General features: G+C 46.6%; 1 protein-coding gene across 2 annotated transcripts in view; it reads left to right on the top strand.

Annotated features, from left to right (window-relative positions):
- The first annotated feature begins 5246 nt into the window (after positions 1-5246).
- Positions 5247-20802, top strand: part of LOC143825015 (kazal-type serine protease inhibitor domain-containing protein 1-like) — a 30266-nt gene continuing 14710 nt past the window's right edge. The window contains exons 1-2 of one of the 2 annotated variants that reach the window (XM_077312935.1): positions 5247-5651; positions 12389-12861. In XM_077312935.1, the coding sequence (XP_077169050.1) occupies positions 12402-12861 (460 nt within the window). In that variant the 5' untranslated portion in view covers positions 5247-5651; positions 12389-12401. Of the gene's footprint in view, positions 5652-10384; positions 10480-12388; positions 12862-20802 lie in introns of those variants that run through there. The other variant, XM_077312926.1, reaches the window with a different exon arrangement.

Below are 20802 nucleotides of genomic sequence, written 5' to 3'. Positions count from 1 at the left end.
CCGTCCCCAGGCTATCCTTCATTTTTAGAAATGGGCGGTTGATAGCAGCATGTTGATATACCAATATAACAATATGTACAACAGTTTCTGTGAATTTCCAGCCTTCATTCTTTGAAAAGGTAAGTCTCTCGTGCCTTCTGCTGCAGATATATCCCTTTTCCTTTTATATCTCTGCAATGGAAGGAGATAGAGGCTTACTTTATAGGACTCCTCGGCAGAAATACAAACACAACACCGTGGACCATCCAAAACAGTGGTCCCCAACCCCCGATCCGGAGACCGGTGCCGGTCCGTAGATCAGTCGGTACCGGGCCACAGCTCCTCCTCATCCTCCTCCCCAGCTGCTGCCTCAGCGGCTGCCCTGCCACTCTGCTCACTTTTGGTGCTCGCCAGCGGCCACCATGGCTGGGGCTCCCGCTCAGCGTGGCACTGTGCGGCTGCTGCTGGCAGGGTCGCCCGCAGGAAAACAAGTGGAACAGGGGCTCAGGCGGTGGCAGTGACGTCCCTTGGCAAAAGACTACCCCCCCCGGGCCTCAGTAAAATTGTCAAGTGTTGACCGGTCCCCAGTGATAAAAAGGTTGGGGACCACTGATCCAAAAGACACACAAGGGGTTTCTAGATGAAATCAAGCCTGAACTCTCCCTAGACAGACTTGATGATCAAGTGGGCTCAATGGACCATTTAGAAAGGGAAAGGTCAGTCACAAGGACTGCGGCAAGAGCGGCTTTTAAGCTTCGTGCATAACAGCACTTATTCTTGGGTTAGTGATCTTTTCCACACTCTCATTTTCCTTGCTTGTTGCTTTGGGTTGGGGGTGAGGTCTCTGATTCACATGTGTTTTGTTCCCTCTAGTGGCTGATTTGATATTGGATCACTTTCTACCCAGCATCAAAACCTGGGGGCTTTTTGCACGCCTTCAAAATAGCACAATGGTTGCCAATTGAAAACGCTACTGATTTGCTGTTTTGCACAACGTCGTCGACAATCTGCCACACACCTGAAACCAATCTGCAAAAAGCGCTTCCTTGTAGCGCTTTCAGGGAAATCCCCAAAAGTGGATTCACCCTCCGGAAAGCGATACACTCCTGCAACCAATCTGCAACACTAGCGAAAAAGACCTGTGCGTTAACATTGTTGCGGTTTCTACAAAGTCCCTCCCCCTGGTTCTCTTCTCTGATCTTCCGGCGAAGCGATTGCCATTTTTTTTTCTCCGAGCGAGCGGGGATAAACGCACCAGTGAGCCTCTTTCAGTTTAGAGGCTTCCCCGGCTTCAGTCCCTCCCCTTCAGTCACTAAGCACACAGAACAGAGAAGGACGTTTGCTCATGTATTTTCCCTTTATTTTTTACACATTCATTCAGCCGAAAATCGGGCCTGTGAGAGGGGGGGGGGGATTTTTTTTTTTCACTCGGAGGAAGCGTGGCAACGATCAAACGATCAAACGACAGCTCAAACACACTAGGCAGCTGGATGGGTCTCTCCGTTGCAACGAATCTACACAGATTCATTGCTATGGGTCTGTTTTTTTTTTTTTTTAAACCTTTCTTAAAGGGAAAGGGGCTGTTTGGGAGCATGCTAACGGCTGCCCATTGGCTGCTTGACGGCCAGGGGCGGGACGAGCTTGGCAATAGCGCTTCCTTTCTAGCGATTTCTGCCGAGACCGGAAGCCTGTGGGAAACGCTACAAAACGCAACTGATTCCACTACAAAGGCAGGTATGCATAACGACGAATTCCACTATTTTAAATGGCGATTTTTCATTCAGCAACCAATTTGCTACAAAGATCCCGGTGCGTTAAGCCCCCTGTAATCTATACAAGGAATAACATGATGTAATATTGAATTGACCACTAGAGGGAGCAAAACGTATGCAGAGCAGACACTCCCTTCACCAAAACAAAGAATCTCAGAATGCAGAAAAGCCCATAGTTGATGCATAGAGCCCCATCCACTTACAAGGGATATTAAAGGCGATTCTTGGTATGTGCAGTCTTTCTTGAGCAGAGACCGTTTCTGCATTAGGAAACATACCTTGTTTTAGCCTTGCTTTTGATTTCCTTTGGATGCTGTGATGCTAGCACTTCCACATTTGGGTTTTCTTCCCCTTATTTCCCAGGCTGAAATTTGTGACATGCTTTCTGCACTGAGTCTGACTGAGGCAGCCTCCCATGATGCTTTGCTCCTTTCTAAAAAACAATGTTTCTTGCAAAATGATGCCTGCTTCCACCTTTGTTTTTGCTGTGCCCCTTAATCCCACCATTCTGCACCCTTGATTGCCTCCCTCCTTCCCCCCAAAGTGTCCTGAATGTAATTTAAAAAAAACACCTGGGTTATGACATTATAACATTTTAACACTGCTGTGGAAGACTGCAAGACTGTTTTTTTAAACTTAGAAACAGCAATGTAACTTGATCACCCTTTTAAAAAAGCAGATTTTTCAGAATGGTGTGAGGGAGGGAGGATGAAGGTGAAGAAAGGGGCATTCCCAAATAACTCAAAATCGTGGCCGTGGGGAAAAACCAAATTGCACACATTTCCTCATCGGGCATATCAAATTTGGCCCCACTTGAAAAGCTGATTGTGGCGCAGGGTGGTAAGGCAGCCGACATGCTGTCTGAAGCTCTGTCCATGAGGCTGGGAGTTCGGTCCCAGCTGCCGGCTCAAGGTTGACTCAGCCTTCCATCCTTCCGAGGTTGGTAAAATGAGTACTCAGCTTGCTGGGGAGTAAAATGGTAATGACTGGGGAAGGCACTGGCAAACCACCCCGTATTGAATCTGCCAAGAAAACGCTAGAGGGCGTCACCCCAAGGGTCAGACATGACTCGGTGCTTGCACAGGGCATACCTTTACCTTTACCTGTAAAGCTGAAATCTGATTTTCTGGGGTTTCCTTTGCTGCAGGGGAAGTGATGGGGCAATTTGGGACTGCACCCGAAGAAGCAAATTTTAGTGCAGAAACATAACAAAAAAATCAACCCTTTAAAAATGCAAATCTGAACAGTATCGCTAGTGCAGAGGTAGTCAGAATTACCCCCTTCTGTATTATTTGGAGTCAGTGGGCTTGGAAGGGTATAATTTAGGATTGAACTGCCAGCTGCCTGAGTATTATTGAGCTCACAGTTGGAATCTATCTAAATAACACCCCCCTTCCCAATACTCCAGATAAAAAGGCACTTAATGTTGTCATCAGTAACAGGAATGCTTCCCCTTTATGCCATTATCAAAGCCATATTCCTCGGGGACAGTTGTGCCTTTGAGCGAATTGTTTAGGAAATTGCATTTTTATTCATTTCCTGCCTTTTTGCCATGCTTTGATTCCTGTGGCATCGTTCAACATTGCAGGGTAACGCGTGGCATATGGGTAAGGCCCCTGTGTTTTGCCAGGAACGTTTTTTTTGGAAGTCTAAATCAGAGCCGGGTGCTGCTGATTACAGATCAGACCAAGAATCTCCACTGAAGTCAGCAAGACTGTGCAAGGGCTGAATTTGAATCAGGGTCTAGATAAGCATTAAATACGCAATCTTTTCATGCCTTTCTAGACCAGAACAAGCCTGAACTCCCTAGAAGCTAAAATGATTAACTGTGGCTATCGTACTTTGGTCGCATCATGAGAATGGCAGACTCACTGGAAAAGACAATTGTAGTCCGTGGACATCTGGAAAGCCACAGTTTGGCTACCCCTCTAATGCAACATTTTGGCATTCAGGATAAGATCGCCAGCTCTGGCCTGAGAAATACCTGGAGAATTTGGGGGTAGAGCTAAGAGCAGGCAGGATTTGTGGTAAGGAGGGACCTTAGTGAAGTATAAAACTATTGCCATGGATCAGCTAGCCTCAGCAGAGTCAAGTGAAGAAGAGGACTCTGCAGAGGAAGGGGTTGCTAGTGGACTGGACCCAATCCCGCAGCCAGAGACAGGGATGCTGCAGGAGGAGGCAGTCTCTGAGGACCCAGACATGGCTCCACAACCATGTCCCTGTACAATGGCCTTGCAGCCCCACAGCCCTGAGTTAGCAGCTGGGAGTCATCTGTCACCAGAGCCTCAGGAACAACAAAGGAGAAAGATAAGAGGGGAGCTGCAGGACAGGAGGTCAGTGCTAAATTGGCTGCGCAGCACTGGCTCCCTATCAGCAATGAGGATAAGTGGTTGCAGGAGCAGGACTGAGATGGCTGGCAGCCAGCAAAGGAGTAGCTGTGTGGAAGCAATGTGTCTATTTGTCTACAGACTTTGCAGCCTGTATCTTGAACCGATTCTCCCATATTGGATTAAAGGCCTGTGTTTTGGCACCCTGCCTATCAGAATACTAGACTTGTAGACAAAAAAGTGTGTATTTTTGAAAGTTTGGTGTAGTGTTAGGAGTGCAGACTTCTAATCTGGCGAGCCGGGTTTGATTCCCCACTCCTTTCCCATATGCAACCAGCTGGGTGACCTTGGGTTAGTCACAACACTGATTAAGCTGTTCTGACTGAGCAGTGATGTCAGGGCTCTCTCAGCCTCACCTCCCTCACAAGGTGTCTGTTGTGGGGAGAGGAAAGGGAAGGCAGATGTAAGCCCCTTTGAGACTCCTTTGGGTAGAGAAGAGGCATATAAAAACCAACTCTTCTTCTTCTTCTTTCTTCCTTTATTCTCAAGCAAAAGCATCCAACAAGCAAATAGGCAGAACTAAAGATACACACAGGGATCCACATATATAAAACACAGGAACATCCCCTTCCCTCCCTCCCATGGGAAGGGGATGACTCAGGTTTCAAAAGGAGACCAAACATTCTTCTAATCAGGGTACCAGGTGCAGGAGGGCAAACTAAGTCAAAGGGAGTGTAGATCTCAGCACAGCATTGTTGTGGGAAGCAGAGGCCAAAAAGCACAAGCTAGGGAATGCAGCCTTGAAGTGTGATGGGAACCAGCACTGGGGAACATCACAGGTCAGGCAAAGCAGACAGCTCCAACCATCAATCACAGAAATCAATTAGAACCACATGGCAGAATATCCAGGATTGTGACTGTTATGTCTGTGGGCATTTGGTCACTGGTGCAAATTAGGGCTTCTGCCAGCCAAGGAACTATCCAATTAAAGGAACCTGTTAAGGTCCAACCAGACCGCTCTGCTTAGAGCCAATTGGATTGCTCTGCTCAGGGCCAACCGGATTGCTCTGCTTAGAGCCAATCGGATTGCTCTGCTTTAGGCCAATCAGAGGCAGCAGCTGGCTGCTTGAAAGGTATAAAAGGGCATGAGTTTGCCTGTTTTTCTCTGTTCGGTATTTGGAGTTTGTTGCTGGAGTCGCTAAATAAAAAGAGATGCTCTGAAGAATTGGAGTCCGTGTTCACTGAGCCCGCAGACTTAATACTGATACTGCCTTTGGGTCTCCCCTTGGATTTGCTGCCGTGAGTTTGGACTAACTGGTATTTGGACTTTGGACTGGCATTCTGACAAACTCTGATGGCAAATCCTTGGTCTATGTGCTGTGCAGGACAGCTATGGAGCCCACCCTGCAAAGCAGCCGTTTTCTCCAGAGGAACTGTCTGGAGATGAGCTCTAATTCCAGGGGATCTCCATGTCCCACCTGGAGGCTGGCTTCCCTGATTGAGGATCAGATTAAGCATGCTCCTTTTGGAAGCTTCTGGCACAAGGAAGCAGAAAAGCTGTGAAGATATTCAGGTATTCACGGCCCTCTTGGATCACAGTTCATTTCAGTGTGTCGTAGCTTGCATTTTGTGTAGTCGGGAAAATAGCTTTTGGGCAGTGGGTCATATGAGGCCTAAAGAGGAACTAGGGCATTTCTTAAAAATAATAAATAAGAAAAATATTTTATTTTCTTCCCCCAATAGCCAATCTTTTCAGCTTTCCCCCAAATTTCCATCCTTCTCGACAGCCTTCCTTCCCATCTTTCCTGCCATTTCCCCTTCTTCCCTCCCTTCCTTTTTGTCATGCTCCTTCTTTCCCTTTTCTGCCGTTGTTGCTTCTGGCCTCTCCTCCGTCGTTTTCTTTCTATCCTTCCTTCCCACCTATTCTGCCATTTTTATTGGCTTCCTGTCTTCTTTCTAATAGCCTCCCTTCTTGTCTTTTGTCCCCTTCCTCCCTCTGACAACCTCCCAATCTTTCTCCCTGCCTCCCTCAACCTCCCATTTTGTTGACCATCCTCTGTCCTATTCTGCCATTCCGATGGATGCTTATGCAGGAAGGGGGGGAGGGGAGTTCAGAGCAAGCAAGCTTCTGGCACAAGGAAACAGCAAGCTCTGAACTGAACCCAGCGTCACAAAAAACAAACCAGTCCCTGCACGAGCGGTTCCCTAAACCACCTGCCATTTGTCAGAGAGAGCTTGCTCATTCCTGTCTGCCCCCTTCAAAACACTGCCATTTGAATTGCGACTGGGACTTCGTTAAACCAAAATATCTGTCCCAGAGAGGAATATGATTAATACAAGAACATGGCAAGTTGATTGCATTTTTTAAAGTGACAAATGAACATTCAATTGAATGAATGCTCATGTTACAGTTGAACAGTTTTTTCCAAAGTCTGATAAACTACTGGAAACACAGAGGAGAGAGGGGCTTGTTTCCAAGTGGTTCTGGAGCTCTCCTGGTATCAACTGTTGTCAGGGTTTAAATATGCAAAGGAGCAAAGCACCAAAATGCTTAAAAACTAAAGGTATCCCCTGTGCAAGCACCGAGTCATGTCTGACCTTTGGGGTGATGCCCTCTAGCGTTTTCTTGGCAGACTCAATACAGGGTGGTTTGCCATTCCCTTCCCCAGTCATTACCGTTCCCCCCCCGTTCCCCCCCCCAGCAAGCTGGATACTCATTTTACCAACCTCGGAAGGATGAAAGGATGAATTGACTTTGAGCCAGCTGCTGGAATTGGCCTCCCAGCCTCATGGTCAGAGCTTCAGACTGCATGTCGGCTGCCTTACCATCCTGCGCCACAAGAGGCTCATGCTTAAAGACTAAAATAGTTTTATTAAGAAGAGAAACAACTATGGAAGGGCGTAGGGGGAGTCCTAGCATGCTAGCTGATTAACTTTGATCTTCGAGAGGCGGTCAGGGAGGAAGTGTGCTGAACGGAGCAGGAAGTCTCCAGATCAGCCAATCAGGAGGAGATTGCTTGAAAAATAATAGGAAGTACTTATCTAAATATGCTCATTACATGTCTCCCTCAATACCCCCTGTAGGATATTCTTCATATCCTTTTGAATCAGGTATACTACAGATCTTGCATATTCCAACACCCCTTCTCAAGATCTAGTGTGCATTGTCCTATAAGTTCATCTTCTGGGACTCTTCTTAAAAAATAAGCCAGATAATTGGAAGATTGGTTTCTTCCAGAGGCTGCCAAAAATTCCAGTGGTGTGTTCAATTGTTACTGCGTGTATTACATGGGTTATTTTACAGCTTGGTGCAGTGGTTTGGAGTGCGGACTTCTAAACTGGCAAGCCGGGTTTCATTCCATGCTCCGCACGGTGGGGAGAGGAAGGGAAGGTGGTTGTAAGTCCCTTTGAGAGTCCTTCCTATAGAGTTGCAAATCTTCAGGAGGGTCCTAGAGACAACTCTCCCCCAAATTACACGTGATCTCCAGAGATCAGTTCCCCCTGGAGCTTTGAAAGGTGGACCTTGCAGTGTATGTGGACATTCTGCTCAGAACAGCAGTATGCAAATGAAGGATCCAAATCCAGCCAATGAGAGACTTGTCTCAGGACTTGTTTATGGACCAATCAGATAGTGCCGTTAAGGGCCAATCAGATTCCTTGGCGGGGCAGCTCAAGTGTATCTAAATCCCATGAATGCTTGAGTTGACTGTCTGGTATAACTTGTTGGAGTTAGTGTTTAATAAAGAGCTGGTTGCTTTGAAGAAACCTGCATCTGTGTGTACCGAACCCACAGACTTAACAGGTTATATAGCATCATACTCCCTTTAAATTCTTTCCCCAGGCTCCGGACCCTAATCTCCAGAATATTCCCAACTCAGGGTTGGCAAAATTACTCTGCTGTGGAAGCTCCTTGGGTGATCTGTCTGTCTGTCTGTCTCTCTCTGAGCCTTAAATAAAGAGTAAATCCACATCACTGAATTGAAACTTGATTGGTACAGGGCAAAAGTTTCTTTTTGACTGTGCCCAGGAAGACCATCTATAGTTCAGCTTGCAAGCCAGTAATTGCCGCCTAGTACTAGAAGGAGGAGAAATGGTAAACGAGTGGTGAGGATAAATGAGAGCGGAATCAAAAGTGATTGGATACCCATTAAACGTTCTCGGAGGAGCTGCTTTATTTACAAGCGGCTTTTTCATGCCAATTTGACTTTGAAGGAACATAAATTTTATAATTCTCATCATTAGTGCTATAAGCACGGCAAAGTATAAGTTAATTCTACAGTAATGTGATTATTAAAACCATTAGTCAAAGCCAAGGGATCCATAATTAACTTATTCTCCTGCATCAAGTAAATGATTCTACTGTGTGCTTTAAGGAAGCGATTGTTCACTGTTATGCAAAATACACCAGAGCTATTAGATCATAAAACCCTGCAATCTTATAATTAAATTATAAATTTTACATATTTTAATAATGCAACCTATATATTTTAATTGTTTTCTACATAATATTAAAAAGAGCTAACTACCCTTTGGCTTCCACAGTACATCCTGGACATTCCGGTGTATCACTGCAATGGGTACCTGCCCACCAAAATTGATAACTGACAGTTGTCTCAGTGGGGTTCTGTTCTTGAGGGAACCAGCTTGGTTAGGAGTGCAAACTTCTAATCTGCCGAGCCAGGTTTGATTCTGTGCTCCCCGACATGCAGCCAGCTGGGTGACCTTGGGCTCACCACAGCACTGATAAAGCTGTTCTGACCGAGCAGTAATATCAAAGTTCTCTCAGCCTCACCTCCCTCACAGGGTGTCTGTTGTGGGGAGAGGAAAGGGAAGGCGAATGTAAACCGCTTTGAGACTCTTTCGGGTAGAAAAAAGCTGAAGAACCAACTCTTCTTCTTTCTTCTTTCTTCTTTCTTCTTTCTTCTTTCTTCTTTCTTCTTTCTTCTTTCTTCTTTCTTCTTTCTTCTTTCTACTTCTTCAGTAACATCAGGGCTCTCTCAGCCTCACCTCCCTCACAAGGAGTCTGTTGTGGGGAGAGGAAAGGGAAGGCGAATGTAAGCCATTTTGAGACTCCTTCAGGTATAGAAAAGCGGCACATAAGAACCAAATCTTCTTCTTGAGAGGACTGAAATGTGAATAGAGAGCAAATGCTTGTTCAGAGCAGGATTAGATTACTCTGGATCAACAAGGTCTTTTCCTGAATTGGAATGATAAATACAATCTCCACACAAAGAATTTTTTGTGTCACAGCCCCCTAATGTTGTCAGCTTACTGAACATCGACAACATTCGGAGGCTGTTTTGCAAGGTGGCCATTTTTAAAGTGCAATGTGGTAAATACAGGGAAGTGGATTGATCACCTTATATTGTGTGTCCCAGGGGTGAGCCAGCAGCCAGGGATAGAAACATATGGAAGAGGAAACGTGCTACGGTCTGTTGAGTGCTGTGCCATCCTCTCTGCTTGCTGACCATTTCCTTTTGAGCCGCCATCTTTATCTGAGTAACTGCCACCGCTATGTCCATCTCACTGCCCAAGCTGTCAAACCCTCGCCCCTTCTGCTTCTCTTCTCACCCCCGCCCTACCCCGCTGGTCCATGCGCCTGCCCCACTTGCCTTTTCCTCTTCCTCCACACTTCTGAAGTGTGGCCACTGCTGCCACCGCCCCCCCCCCCCCGGCACATGCACACTCCCTTCTCTATGAGGCCTGGCCGCCTTTTCTGCCACCCTCTCCCTTGCACACGTACACGCTTCCCTGCAAGATATGTCTGTGTGTGGGGGGGGGGGAGGTGGTGGCGGTGAGGCCTCGTGGGGAAATGTCTGCACATGTGGCAGAGGTGGTGGCAGCGGCAGCAGCAATGAGGCCTCACGGGGAAGCATGTGTGTGTGTGCGTGTGTGGGGGAGGGAGGCGGGGTCTGCAGCGTCCATGCTTCAGAAGTGTTCGTGGAGGAAGAGGACCAAGGCAAATAGGGAAGCTGAATGGTAGGCACGCGGACCAGCAGGGTGGGCTGGGTTGGGGGGTGAGAAGAATAGCAGAGGGGACAGGAGCTTGACAGCTTGGGTGGCGAGACAGAGACGGTTATTTAGATAAAGATGGTGGTTGAACTACTGCAGGAGTGGGAATCTGCCACTCTCGCCCTCCTGTATTTTTTTGTGTGTGCTTTGTCTTGTGTGGCAATGCATGTTGGTTGACATGCCCAGCTATCAATTTTTTTTTTAATTTGGGGGAACCCAAAGCTCTGGCTGATTGCCTCTGTTGATTGACAGGCTGAGGAGCAGTGACTAAAAGAGCACGTTGATCTCGCCAGTGGCTTTTCCACAGTTGGTGAGAAGGGGGAAATGTGAGATGCCATGGCAGACTGTGGAAGAAAGAAATGGCTGAATTTATTATCATGTCTTTGTAGGTAGGAGACATCACAGAATTTCCCCCTGTGTCTAGCCAATCTTGAGACTTGGAGGGGGTTCCTTAGAAGAGAGGCTCCTGAAGATAACTCTGAAAGTTTGGAACATCTAACCCAAACCTCCACTTCTGCAGGCCATAGAGAAGACAGAAAAGTGAAAATTGCTATTGATTTTAATGGTGCCATTGACTTTAATGGCTGAAACATTTTGGCTGGCCCCAAATCTGAAATAGTTGTTTTGGATGGGGTTTAAATAGGCTGAAATATGTTTCTCCAAACCTGAAACAAGCCATTTTTTTCTCTGCACATTCCTACTCTCAATCTCTATTGCCTGCACATGATTGATCAATCAGCTGGAGGAAAAATGGCAGGTGGATGTCAGTAGGCCACTCTAGGATCTCTCCCTAATCTCTGTGCTCTTTACCATAGAGACTGGGGAAAACCCTAGAGTGTTGGAGGGGGTTGGGACTTTGGTAAGCTCCTCCCTCATTAGGCTCCACCCCTCAATGTTCCTGGAATGTGTAGGCAGACGCTGGTAACTCTATGTGTTACAAGATGACATCATATGGCAGCAAAACAGAGGGCCATTCTGCACCCGATTTAAAAATTGATAGTCTTACTGTTTGCAAACACCGTATTTTTGGTGTTTTGCATGACATCCAGTGTTACAGCAGGAAACCGTCAGCTATATCCTCCATTTTAAAGCGCTTTCAGGGGAATGCACAAAACTGGATTAGCCCTGCCATGTAGTGCTAGCAGGATGAGAGCAGCCAGCAAGACACTCGTACAAGAGTGGCTGAAGTAGCGAGATCTCCAGCTCCAGTGCCCACCCTTGAGTCCACCTCCCTCTCTCTTCACCCAGAACAAGACTTTCTAAAAAAAAAAACCCTGCCTGGACCAACAAATAGACACAATCGGCCAGGCAGAACACAAAATAAACTTTTCCCCACCAGTTTGCCCATAAAGCAGGCCTCTTCCCCACCAAAATAAAAAGCAAATCATACCCCCCCATTTTTTTAAGCTTCAAGACTCCAGATTGCAAGAGGAATTGCAGTAAAAGGAGCCCTATACATCCATGAATAAACGCATATGCGTTTAAACAAATAAGTTTCATTAAAAAAAAGCACAGGCATTGTGATCCCTTTAAAAGAGCGAGAAAGCTGATTGGCCACCTGTCTTGATTGACAGGTGGAAGAGAGGAGCGTGTCTAATGTGTTCCCTTCTTCCGCCTTTTCAAGAAGGCATGAGAAATGGCAGGAAGTGCTGGATGGCAGCAGAGGAAGCCAGCGCTGAGGAATTCCGGGAGGCATGGTTTTTTTTAGCGTTACGCCATTGCACTGGCGTAAGGCTTTTTTTTCTGTGCGGAATGGCCTCGAGAACTGGCAGCCAATCTGGCAAAGATTGCTATAGTTTCAAAGGGGGGCACTGAAAATATATATTCTGAAGACTGGTTCTAGTATAATGGGAATAGTCAAGACACATCTAGGGAATTTTTCTTTGATTTCCTTTTGACAGTGTTTCCTGCTGTTACTTGGAAGGACTGGCTATATGCTGTTAACTGTTGCTGTCTTTGTGACTTCTGTCTTTGCTACAGAATGTTTCATTTTTCAAATTGTGTTTCGTTTGGCAATCAAAAACAGCAGAGTGCTCTTTAAAAAGCGCATCAGAAGACACTGCAGAAAACTGGATTTTCTTTGCCAAAAAAGTAGCAGCCGAGAGACTCATGAGCCCCTCCCCTTGGAGCCCCTCCCCTTTATTCTTGACTGAGGCAGTGGGAAAGCTGGAATCTGGTGCTAATTTCTCTTTAAAAGGCGGTGTCTGTGTTTGTAGGTTCATATTCCAAAATCCAACCAGAGATGTGACATGCTTTCCCCTTCTCCCTCTCTCTTCCCCTCCTGGCTCCCCTCCAAAGGTCTTTTCTCAAGATGAAACCTCTGCTGGTTCCAGCTGTTTTGGTCATGCTGATGCAACTTTCTCAGAGTTTTCCCTTCTGGTACCACAGAGGCTGGCTGCGACTGCTCAGAGAAGGGGACAGCTGTGGCCAATGTGAGCCGGAACAGTGCGCTGCGCCGACAAACTGCCGTGCCGGGACGGTGTTAGACTCTTGTGGGTGCTGTCCTGAGTGTGCAAACTCAGAAGGGCAGATCTGCGACTTGGATGCGAGGAGCAATTTCTACGGCCGCTGCGGAGACAACCTGGAGTGCCAGCTGGATGCGGAGGACATTAAATTTGGAGAGATCCCTGAGCCGCAGTGTGTGTGCAGATCCCAGGAAAGTGTTTGCGGACCTGAAGGGAAGACCTATGAGAACATCTGCCAGTTCCAGGAAGCTTATGCAGAGGAGGGGACCAATGGGAGCATAAAGCACAAGGGACCCTGTGCATCAGGTAAGGAAATGCCAACGCAGAACTTGGGAAGTACAAAGGAAGGAAGCTTTGTGATGGTGCTTGAACGGTCCTTTTGCATGCTCAGGGAAATGCCGATTACCACTTTGGGGTCGGGAGGCCAATGTCTTCCAGGCCAGGGATTCTGGTTTTTCTGGGAGGGCAACATCTGGGCATGGAATTGGGGTCACTGTGGGTGGACCGGTAGTTGTGAATTTCCTGCATTGTGCAGGGGGTTGGATTAGATGACCCTGGAGGTCCCTTTCAACTCTCTGATTCTATTACGTTTCCTACTGTGGCTGATTAGCATTACACCAGTTGAAGACTCACTGATTTCAGCGGGCTTAGACTGGAGTAACTCAAGGTAGGATTGCCCTGCAAGTCTAGCCTATGGGTTGTAGTGATCGGTGTGTTGAAATAAAATTGGGGAGACCTGGACTCAGATGTCTCTTGGCCATGAATAAATACCCCCTGGGTGACCTTGGGTGGGTCACACTTCTATAGCATAACTCACCTCACAGGGTTGTTGTGAGGATAAAATGAGGGGAAAAAGGAATTGTGTACACTTCTTAGTTTATTTGGAACATGCTTCCACAATATGCTGGCAGGGGCTCATGGGAATTGTAGTCCATGAATATTTGAAGAGCCAAAGTTTGGCCACCCGTGTCTTAGCTCTTTGGAGGAAGTGTGGGGTAAAGCTGAAGCAGATAGCCCCAACAGGAGCACTGCAATCCACCTCTGAGAGCTGAGTAGTTGGGGAAGTCATATAAAAATCTGTTGCTTGGTAGATTGACCTATTGAGAGTCAGTTTGGTGTAGTGGTTAGGAGTGCGGACTTCTAATCTGGCATGCCGGGTTCGATTCTGCACTCCCCCACATGCAACCAGCTGGGTGACCTTGGGCTCGCCACGGCACTGATAAAGCTGTTCTGACCGGGCAGTGATATCAGGGCTCTCTCAGCCTCACCCACCTCACAGGGTGTCTGTTGTGGGGAGAGGAATGGGAAGGCGACTGTAAGCTGCTTTGAGCCTCCTTCGGGTAGGGAAAAGCGGCATATAAGAACCAACTCTTCTTCTTCTTCTTCTTCTTCTTCTTCTTCTTCTTCTTCTATCTCAATGACATAGGCGTGCGGGTTATTTTTTTTCCTTGGGGTGAATAGGTGTCCCTCAGCCCCATTTTGGTTTCTATGACCACCATTTCGTCAGGCAGTCTTTCCCATCGGCAGCAGTCAGAAGTTCCTTTGTTAGTGTCTGATGTGCCATTTGTTGTCAGAGTTTGACGATGCAGAGAGCAAAGCAACAGGCTGCTTAAAAAATAACGTGGTTTTTTATTCAGAAGAGAAGAAACTATGTATGGAAAGCGAGAGAAAGAAATCTGACTAGCTAGTTGCAGCCATTCTTCTGTTGTTCAACAACCGTTCTAGAGGCAAACAGGGGGAAGTACACTCAAAAGAGCATAAAGTCTCTGTTGAGTCAATCAAGACACTGGAGGGGGATAATTTGAAAACCATCAAAAAGTTCCTACTCTAACTGTGCTAAATACACATCTCCTCCTATGCCCCCTGCAGGACATTCTGCTCAGTCACGCACACTGCAGATCTCGCATATTCCAGCAGCATTAAACCATCAGAAGCCAAAATCCAAAAACTCCTATGAATGGTTGCGAGCTTACACCCACCCCCACATAAGCAGCTTAAAGAAAGCCATGATCAATATCAAGGTTCTGATGGTGTGGCATACCAGTTCCTTGCAAACCCGTGTACTAATTCACAGCAGAACTGGAATCACTCCCATCCATGATGAGTGGCAGGATCAAAGGATGACAGAGCGTCATCAAGAAAGGCAATGTGGAATTCGAGTTCAGTAGCACCCTTGAAAGCCTGGGGAAATTGTTGGGCTTGATGATGCTGTGGACTGGAAACTTGGCCTCTGACTGCAGACCACTAGAAACTCTTCATGAAAGGCGAGGCAGGGAAAGTTCATTAATTATTTGCTTGGGCAGATCTTTAGCAAGGTTTCCCGAATCCTCTATTTTCTACAACAGTGGTTCTCAACCTTCCTTATGCCGCGACCCTTTAATACAGTTCTTCATGTTGTGGTGACCCCCAGCCATAAAATCATGCAAGTGTTCCTTCACAGAAATTAAGCTGAAACTGAAGAATGGCGTGAAGATCCATTGTTCATGATTGTATATAAATTGGTTTTTTTCCTGGGGTTTCTCAGTTCAGTTCTGCCTCTTCTCCCACATGCCGATCTCGCTCTTTTCCGCTGCTCCAGACAGACGAACGCTCTATCTCCATCTACCCCGCAAGGCTGTTGCATGGATGGCGCCCCCCCCCCAAGCTGCTTGCCCTGCCATGACCCTGTGAAAGGTTGAGAAGCACTGGTCTACGAAGACAATTTTAAGAGTGCTTGTGTAATTATTATTATTATTATTATTATTATTATTATTATTATTATTATTATTATTATTATTATTATTATTAGATTTATAGCCCGCCACTCCCTTGCGGCTCGTGGCGGGTAACAATATCGCAATTCCCCATTAAAACCCCATAAAACAATAATAACATTGCCAATATTGCCGGCATGGCAAGAATGGCAGCTCAACTCCCCCCCCCTCCCTCCCACTACTAGCGGGTGGAGAGGAGGTCCTGATGATGTTTTGCTTCGGGTCCAGAACCCGAGTCCCCGGGGGAGGCATAGATCTATTATTATTAATGTTCCTATCTTCATACAAATGAAAGATTCCAAGGGCTCCAGGGAGTGCCTGCAAACTTGAGATTTTCAAGCTGCAACCATTTTTTAAAAAATCTACATGATGATGCATATTGTATTTGAAATGTTTGGCCTGCAAGATCTCATGCAGCCTTCTGAGGCTCAGTTCAGCTGAGCTGCCGTGTTGGTCTGAAGCAGCAGAACAAAGTTTAAGGACAACATGGTTTTATTCAGGGTATGAACCGATGAAGCGTGCATGCACACAAAAACGTATACCTTGAATAAAACTTTGTTGGTCTTAAAAGTGCAACTTCCCTGCATGTGGGGTAAGAAAAGCCCAGCCAACAATGACAATAGAATGGGAGCATCAGCATTTAGCCCAATGAAAGCTGGAGAGCATGATGTGCAAATGATTCATTCCTCTGTAGTTAGCATGATCAGTTCACACGTTTCCCACTGATTTAACCCAGCCCTTGGGGTGAGATCCAAACAGCATATTGTTCTGAAGCCAGGCATGTGAGAGACAGAAGGGATGCACATAAAAAGCATACCCATGCTATTGGCAGAGGGCTCCAGTGGGGTGGGACAGTCTTTCTGTGCAGTTCAGGGAGAATCTCACATTATTAGCATTTCAAAAGCCGTGTAAGACTAAGATTGCCAACTGGACAGGGGGGAAATGTTCAGTCCCCTCAAGAGAGGTTTAATATGAAGAAGAGTTGGTTCTTATATGCCACTTTTCTCTACCCGAAGGAGTCTCAGAGAGGCTTACAATCACCTTCCCTTTCCTCTCCCCACAACAGACACCCTGTGAGGGAGGTGAGGCTGAGAGAGCCCTGTATCAGAGCTGTGCAAGGCCAAGGTCACCCAGCTGTCTGCATGTGGTGGAGGAGCAGGGAATCAACCCCAGTTCACCAGATTAGAAGTCTGCACTCCTAACCACTCCTAACCACTACTCCAAGCTGTCAAAGTAGATGTTTTTCTGGTACAAAATGAAAGAGCAACTCTTGAAAATGGCCAATCAAATTGATATTACAGGGACAGCTAAAGGGACCATTTTGAAAGCTGAACAAAGTTTGAGTCCAGCGTCTCCTTTTAAAACCAGCAACATTTTATTCATGATATAGGCTTTAAATATTTGGGGCCATTCCGCACCAGGATCTATGTAGCAAATTGGATGCAGAACGATAAAATGCCATTTTAAATAGTGGAATTTGTCGTTATGCATACCTGCCTTTGTAGTGGAATCCAGTTGTGTTTCTATTGTTTCTCACAGGTTTCCGGTCTCGGCAAAAATCGCTAGCCAGGAAGCGATATTGCCGAGCTTTGTCCTGCCCCTGGCCGTCAATCAAATGAGCAGCCACTGGGCAGCCGTTATCATGCTCCCGAAAAGCCCCTTTCCCTTTAAGGAAGTTTTTTTTAAAAAAACACGTTGCAATGAATCTGCGTTGATTCGTTGCAACAGAGAGACCCATCTAGCTAGCAGGTGGTGTTTGAGCTGCCGTTTCATCATTGCCACGCTCCCCCCAAGTGAAAAAAAAATACCCTCCCCCCCCGTACGGGCGCGATTTTTGGCTGAAAATAAAGGGAAAAATAAAGGGAAAATAAACCGGCAAACGGGGCTGTGTGTTGCTTGGTGCTTGGTGACTTTAAACAGCTCTGGGGAGGGACTGCAGCTGGGGAAGCCTTGCTGGGTAAACGAAGGCTCGCCGGTGCATTGATCTCTGCTCGCTCCGAGAGAAAAAAATGGTGATCACTTCGCCGGAAGATCAGAGGAGAGAGCCAGGGGGAGGGACTTTGCAGAAACCGCAACAGTGGTAATGCACAGAACTTTCCCGCTAGTGTTGCAGATTGTTTGCAACAGTGTAGCGCTTTCCGGAGGGTGAATCCACTTTTTGGGATTTCCCTGAAAGCGCTACAACGAAGCGCTTTTTGCGGATCGGTTTCAGGAGTGTTGCAGATTGTCAACGACGTTGTGCATAACAGCAAATCGGTAGCGATTTCAATTTGCAACCATTGTGCAATTTTGAACAAGTGCGGAATGGCTCTTGATATATGAAGGTGTTAGGGCAACCAAACCCTGGGTGAGAAAGCCTGATTTGTCCATCTATCGTCACCTCCAGATTTTCTCCAGTCATTTGAAATCGTTTTAATTTGTGTTAGGAAATCACTGGGATTTGCCTCTAAGCCAGGGGTAGTCAACCTGTGGTCCTCCAGATGTCCATGGACTACAATTCCCATGAGCCCCTGCCAGCGTTTGCTGGCAGAGGCTCATGGGAATTGTAGTCCATAGACATCTGGAGGGCCACAGGTTGACTACCCCTGCTCTAAGCCCTTTTCATAAGGAAATGAAGCTGACAGCAGGCCGGGAGGTGGGAATTTGCCACTAAAACTTTTCCCAGCATGGAGGTAAACAGCATCACCTGGTAAATGACTTCCCTCTCCAGCTCTATTGAAGGACAAGACGTTTCACAGGCAGTTGGCAAGTTGGCAATCTGTGCGCTAAAATATGTTCTAAATCAAGTAGGGCTTCTAACTCTGGGTTGTGAAATTCCCAGAGATGGGGGGCGGGGCGGGTTGGAGCGCAAGGAGGGCCTCAGTAATAAGAATCGACCTCTGTTGTCCAGAGATCACTTCTGGGAGATTTCCAGGCCTCTCTTGTAAGTTAGCAATCCTAACGAAAACAGTATCAATACTGCGGTGAAACTCTTGATGCTTCTTTACCAGCTGGGACGATGGAAAACTGGCGACCAGAATGTCTCCATCTAAGTGTGTATGGGGGGAACAATTTAGGACAAAATTATATTGATAGAATCCTAGGCTCATTCCGCACACATAGGATAATGCACTTTCAATGTGCTTTGGCAGCTGGATTTTCCTATGCAGAACAGGAAAATCTACTTCTAAAGTGCATTGAAAATGCATTATCTATTGTGTGCAGAATAGGCCCTACTGTCTTATCTATGGAAACACAATCCTAGAAGCAAAGCGGCTTACAGTCACCTTCCCTTCCTCTCCTCACAACAGACACCCTGTGAGGGTAGGTGGGGCTGAGAGAGCTCTGACAGCTCTGAGACTGGCCCAAGGTCACCCAGCTGGTTGCATGTGGATGTGTGGGGAATCAAACCTGGTTCTCCAGATTAAGGGTCACCGCTCATAGCTACTACACCAAGTTGGTTCTCACGAAGCTGTCGTGCATAGATTATCCCAATATGTGTGACTGCCAGGTTGTGTGAACAAGGGCACTGTGTATCTACTGTGGATGTACACACAGTATACACATAGAATACTAGAGTTGGTAGGGACCACCTGGGTCATCCAACCCCCTGCACTATGCAGGACAACCCTATCGCTCAGACACTGTAACCTGTAACATTGTGACTACACAGAAGCTCATGCCTTGAATAAATCTTTGTTGGCATTAAAGGTGCCACAGGACTCTGATTTTGTTTTGTTCTTGGGACACAGTGAACCAGAATTTCCCCAACCATTACATGTAGGTAAAGGTAAAGGTAAAGGTATCCCCTGTGCAAGCACCAAGTCATGTCTGACCCTTGGGGTGACGCCCTCTAGCGTTTTCATGGCAGACTCAATACGGGGTGGTTTGCCAGTGCCTTCCCCAGTCATTACATGTAGAGCCCTTTTCAACTTTTTGACTGCCGAGAAACCCCTGAAACATTTTTCAAGCTTTGAGAAACCCAGAAGTGGTGCAATTATGCAGAATATGGTTGGGAAGCATAGCTGGACCTCTCTCCTTCTCACCCCCTTCTGGCCCATCATTGGCCATTTTGGTGGAGGGAGGCCGGGTCAACATTACCATCGATGGTCATATTACCTGATAAATGTTTGACAAATTTCAAAAAATATAAAGCATTCATTATTAAGAAAATATATAAAATTAATCTACCATTAAGGAAACCCTTCAAAGACCATCAAGAATCATAGAATCTCAGAAGTGACCTCCAGGGTCATCTAGTCCAGCCCCCTGCACTATGCAGGGCACTCACAACTACCTGCCTACCCACAGTGACCCCTGTTTCAAGCCTAAATGATCCCCCCCTCCCAAAAAAGAATCTCCCGGATTACATAAAACCCTTGTTGAGAAAGCCTGGCATGTAGGAAGGATGGATTAGTTGCCAGGGAAGGCTAAATAGAGTCAAGGTGAATAAGGAACTCAGCAATTATAATTGAGATTGGATTAAGACCTGTGAGTGGCAACAAATTAGCATAAAGATCCAAGACTTAACAAACAGATGTGAGAAGGAAGTTTGAGTTGAGTGGTATCTCCAAGATCAACAAAGTTCAATTCCGGGGATAAGTATATATGACAGTGGTTCTCAACCTTCCTAATGCTGCGACCCTTTAATACGGTTCCGCATGTTGTGGTGACCCCCAACCATAAAACTATGCAAGGGTTCTTTCACAGAAATTAAACTGAAACTGACCAATGGCGTGAAGATCATGATGATTGTATATAAATTGGTTATAAATTGGTTATAAATTGGCGAGCGCCTTCAGGAGGAGTGGGAACAGTGGTTGTGCCCCCCTGGCCAAGCTGCTCGCCCTGCCAAGACCCCTGTGAAAGGGTCGTTCGACCCTCAAAGGGGTCCCGACCCCAGGTTGAGAACCACTGATAAATGAGGACTGAGAGACATCGCATGTGTAGATCCAACCCCCTGTAGATACATTGAAACTGATTTCCTCAAATGTTACATATAGATGGACGGGAGGTTAGTTGCCAGGTAGGGCTAATTAGAGTCAAGTTGGGTAATTAACTGAGCAATAAATCTACCGTTCCAAATTATATCCAGCCCACTTGAAGCAAAAAGCAGGGAATGGGCTAGTGCGGTTAACAAATACTGTGTGTGGGCTGTTTGTGTGCGGGTGGTTAATAGAAAAGGAACCTGCCCAGAAAGGAATGGCTCACAGCCACAACAATTGTGTTTTTTCATTCTCTGAATCGCTGCCTCTTCCCGACTGTTATCGGTCAACAGTTTATTTCATGGGCTCGGAGAACGAGAGTGACTCCCTCTAGTGGCCAGATTAAAAAACGTACACATTAAAAAAGAAAATCCTCTTGTAGATTTGTCTTTTCTCTGTACTGTAATTGCGATCATTCTAGTTCAGGGGTAGTCAAACTGCGGCCCTCCAGATGTCCATGGACTACAATTCCCACGAGCCCCTGCCAGCGAACGCCGGCAGGGGCTCATGGGAATTGTAGTCCACGGACA

The sequence above is a fragment of the Paroedura picta genome, chromosome 1, assembly GCF_049243985.1.
Source record: "Paroedura picta isolate Pp20150507F chromosome 1, Ppicta_v3.0, whole genome shotgun sequence".
Classification (NCBI taxonomy): domain Eukaryota; kingdom Metazoa; phylum Chordata; class Lepidosauria; order Squamata; family Gekkonidae; genus Paroedura; species Paroedura picta.
This window is presented reverse-complemented; position numbering and strand designations above follow the sequence as displayed.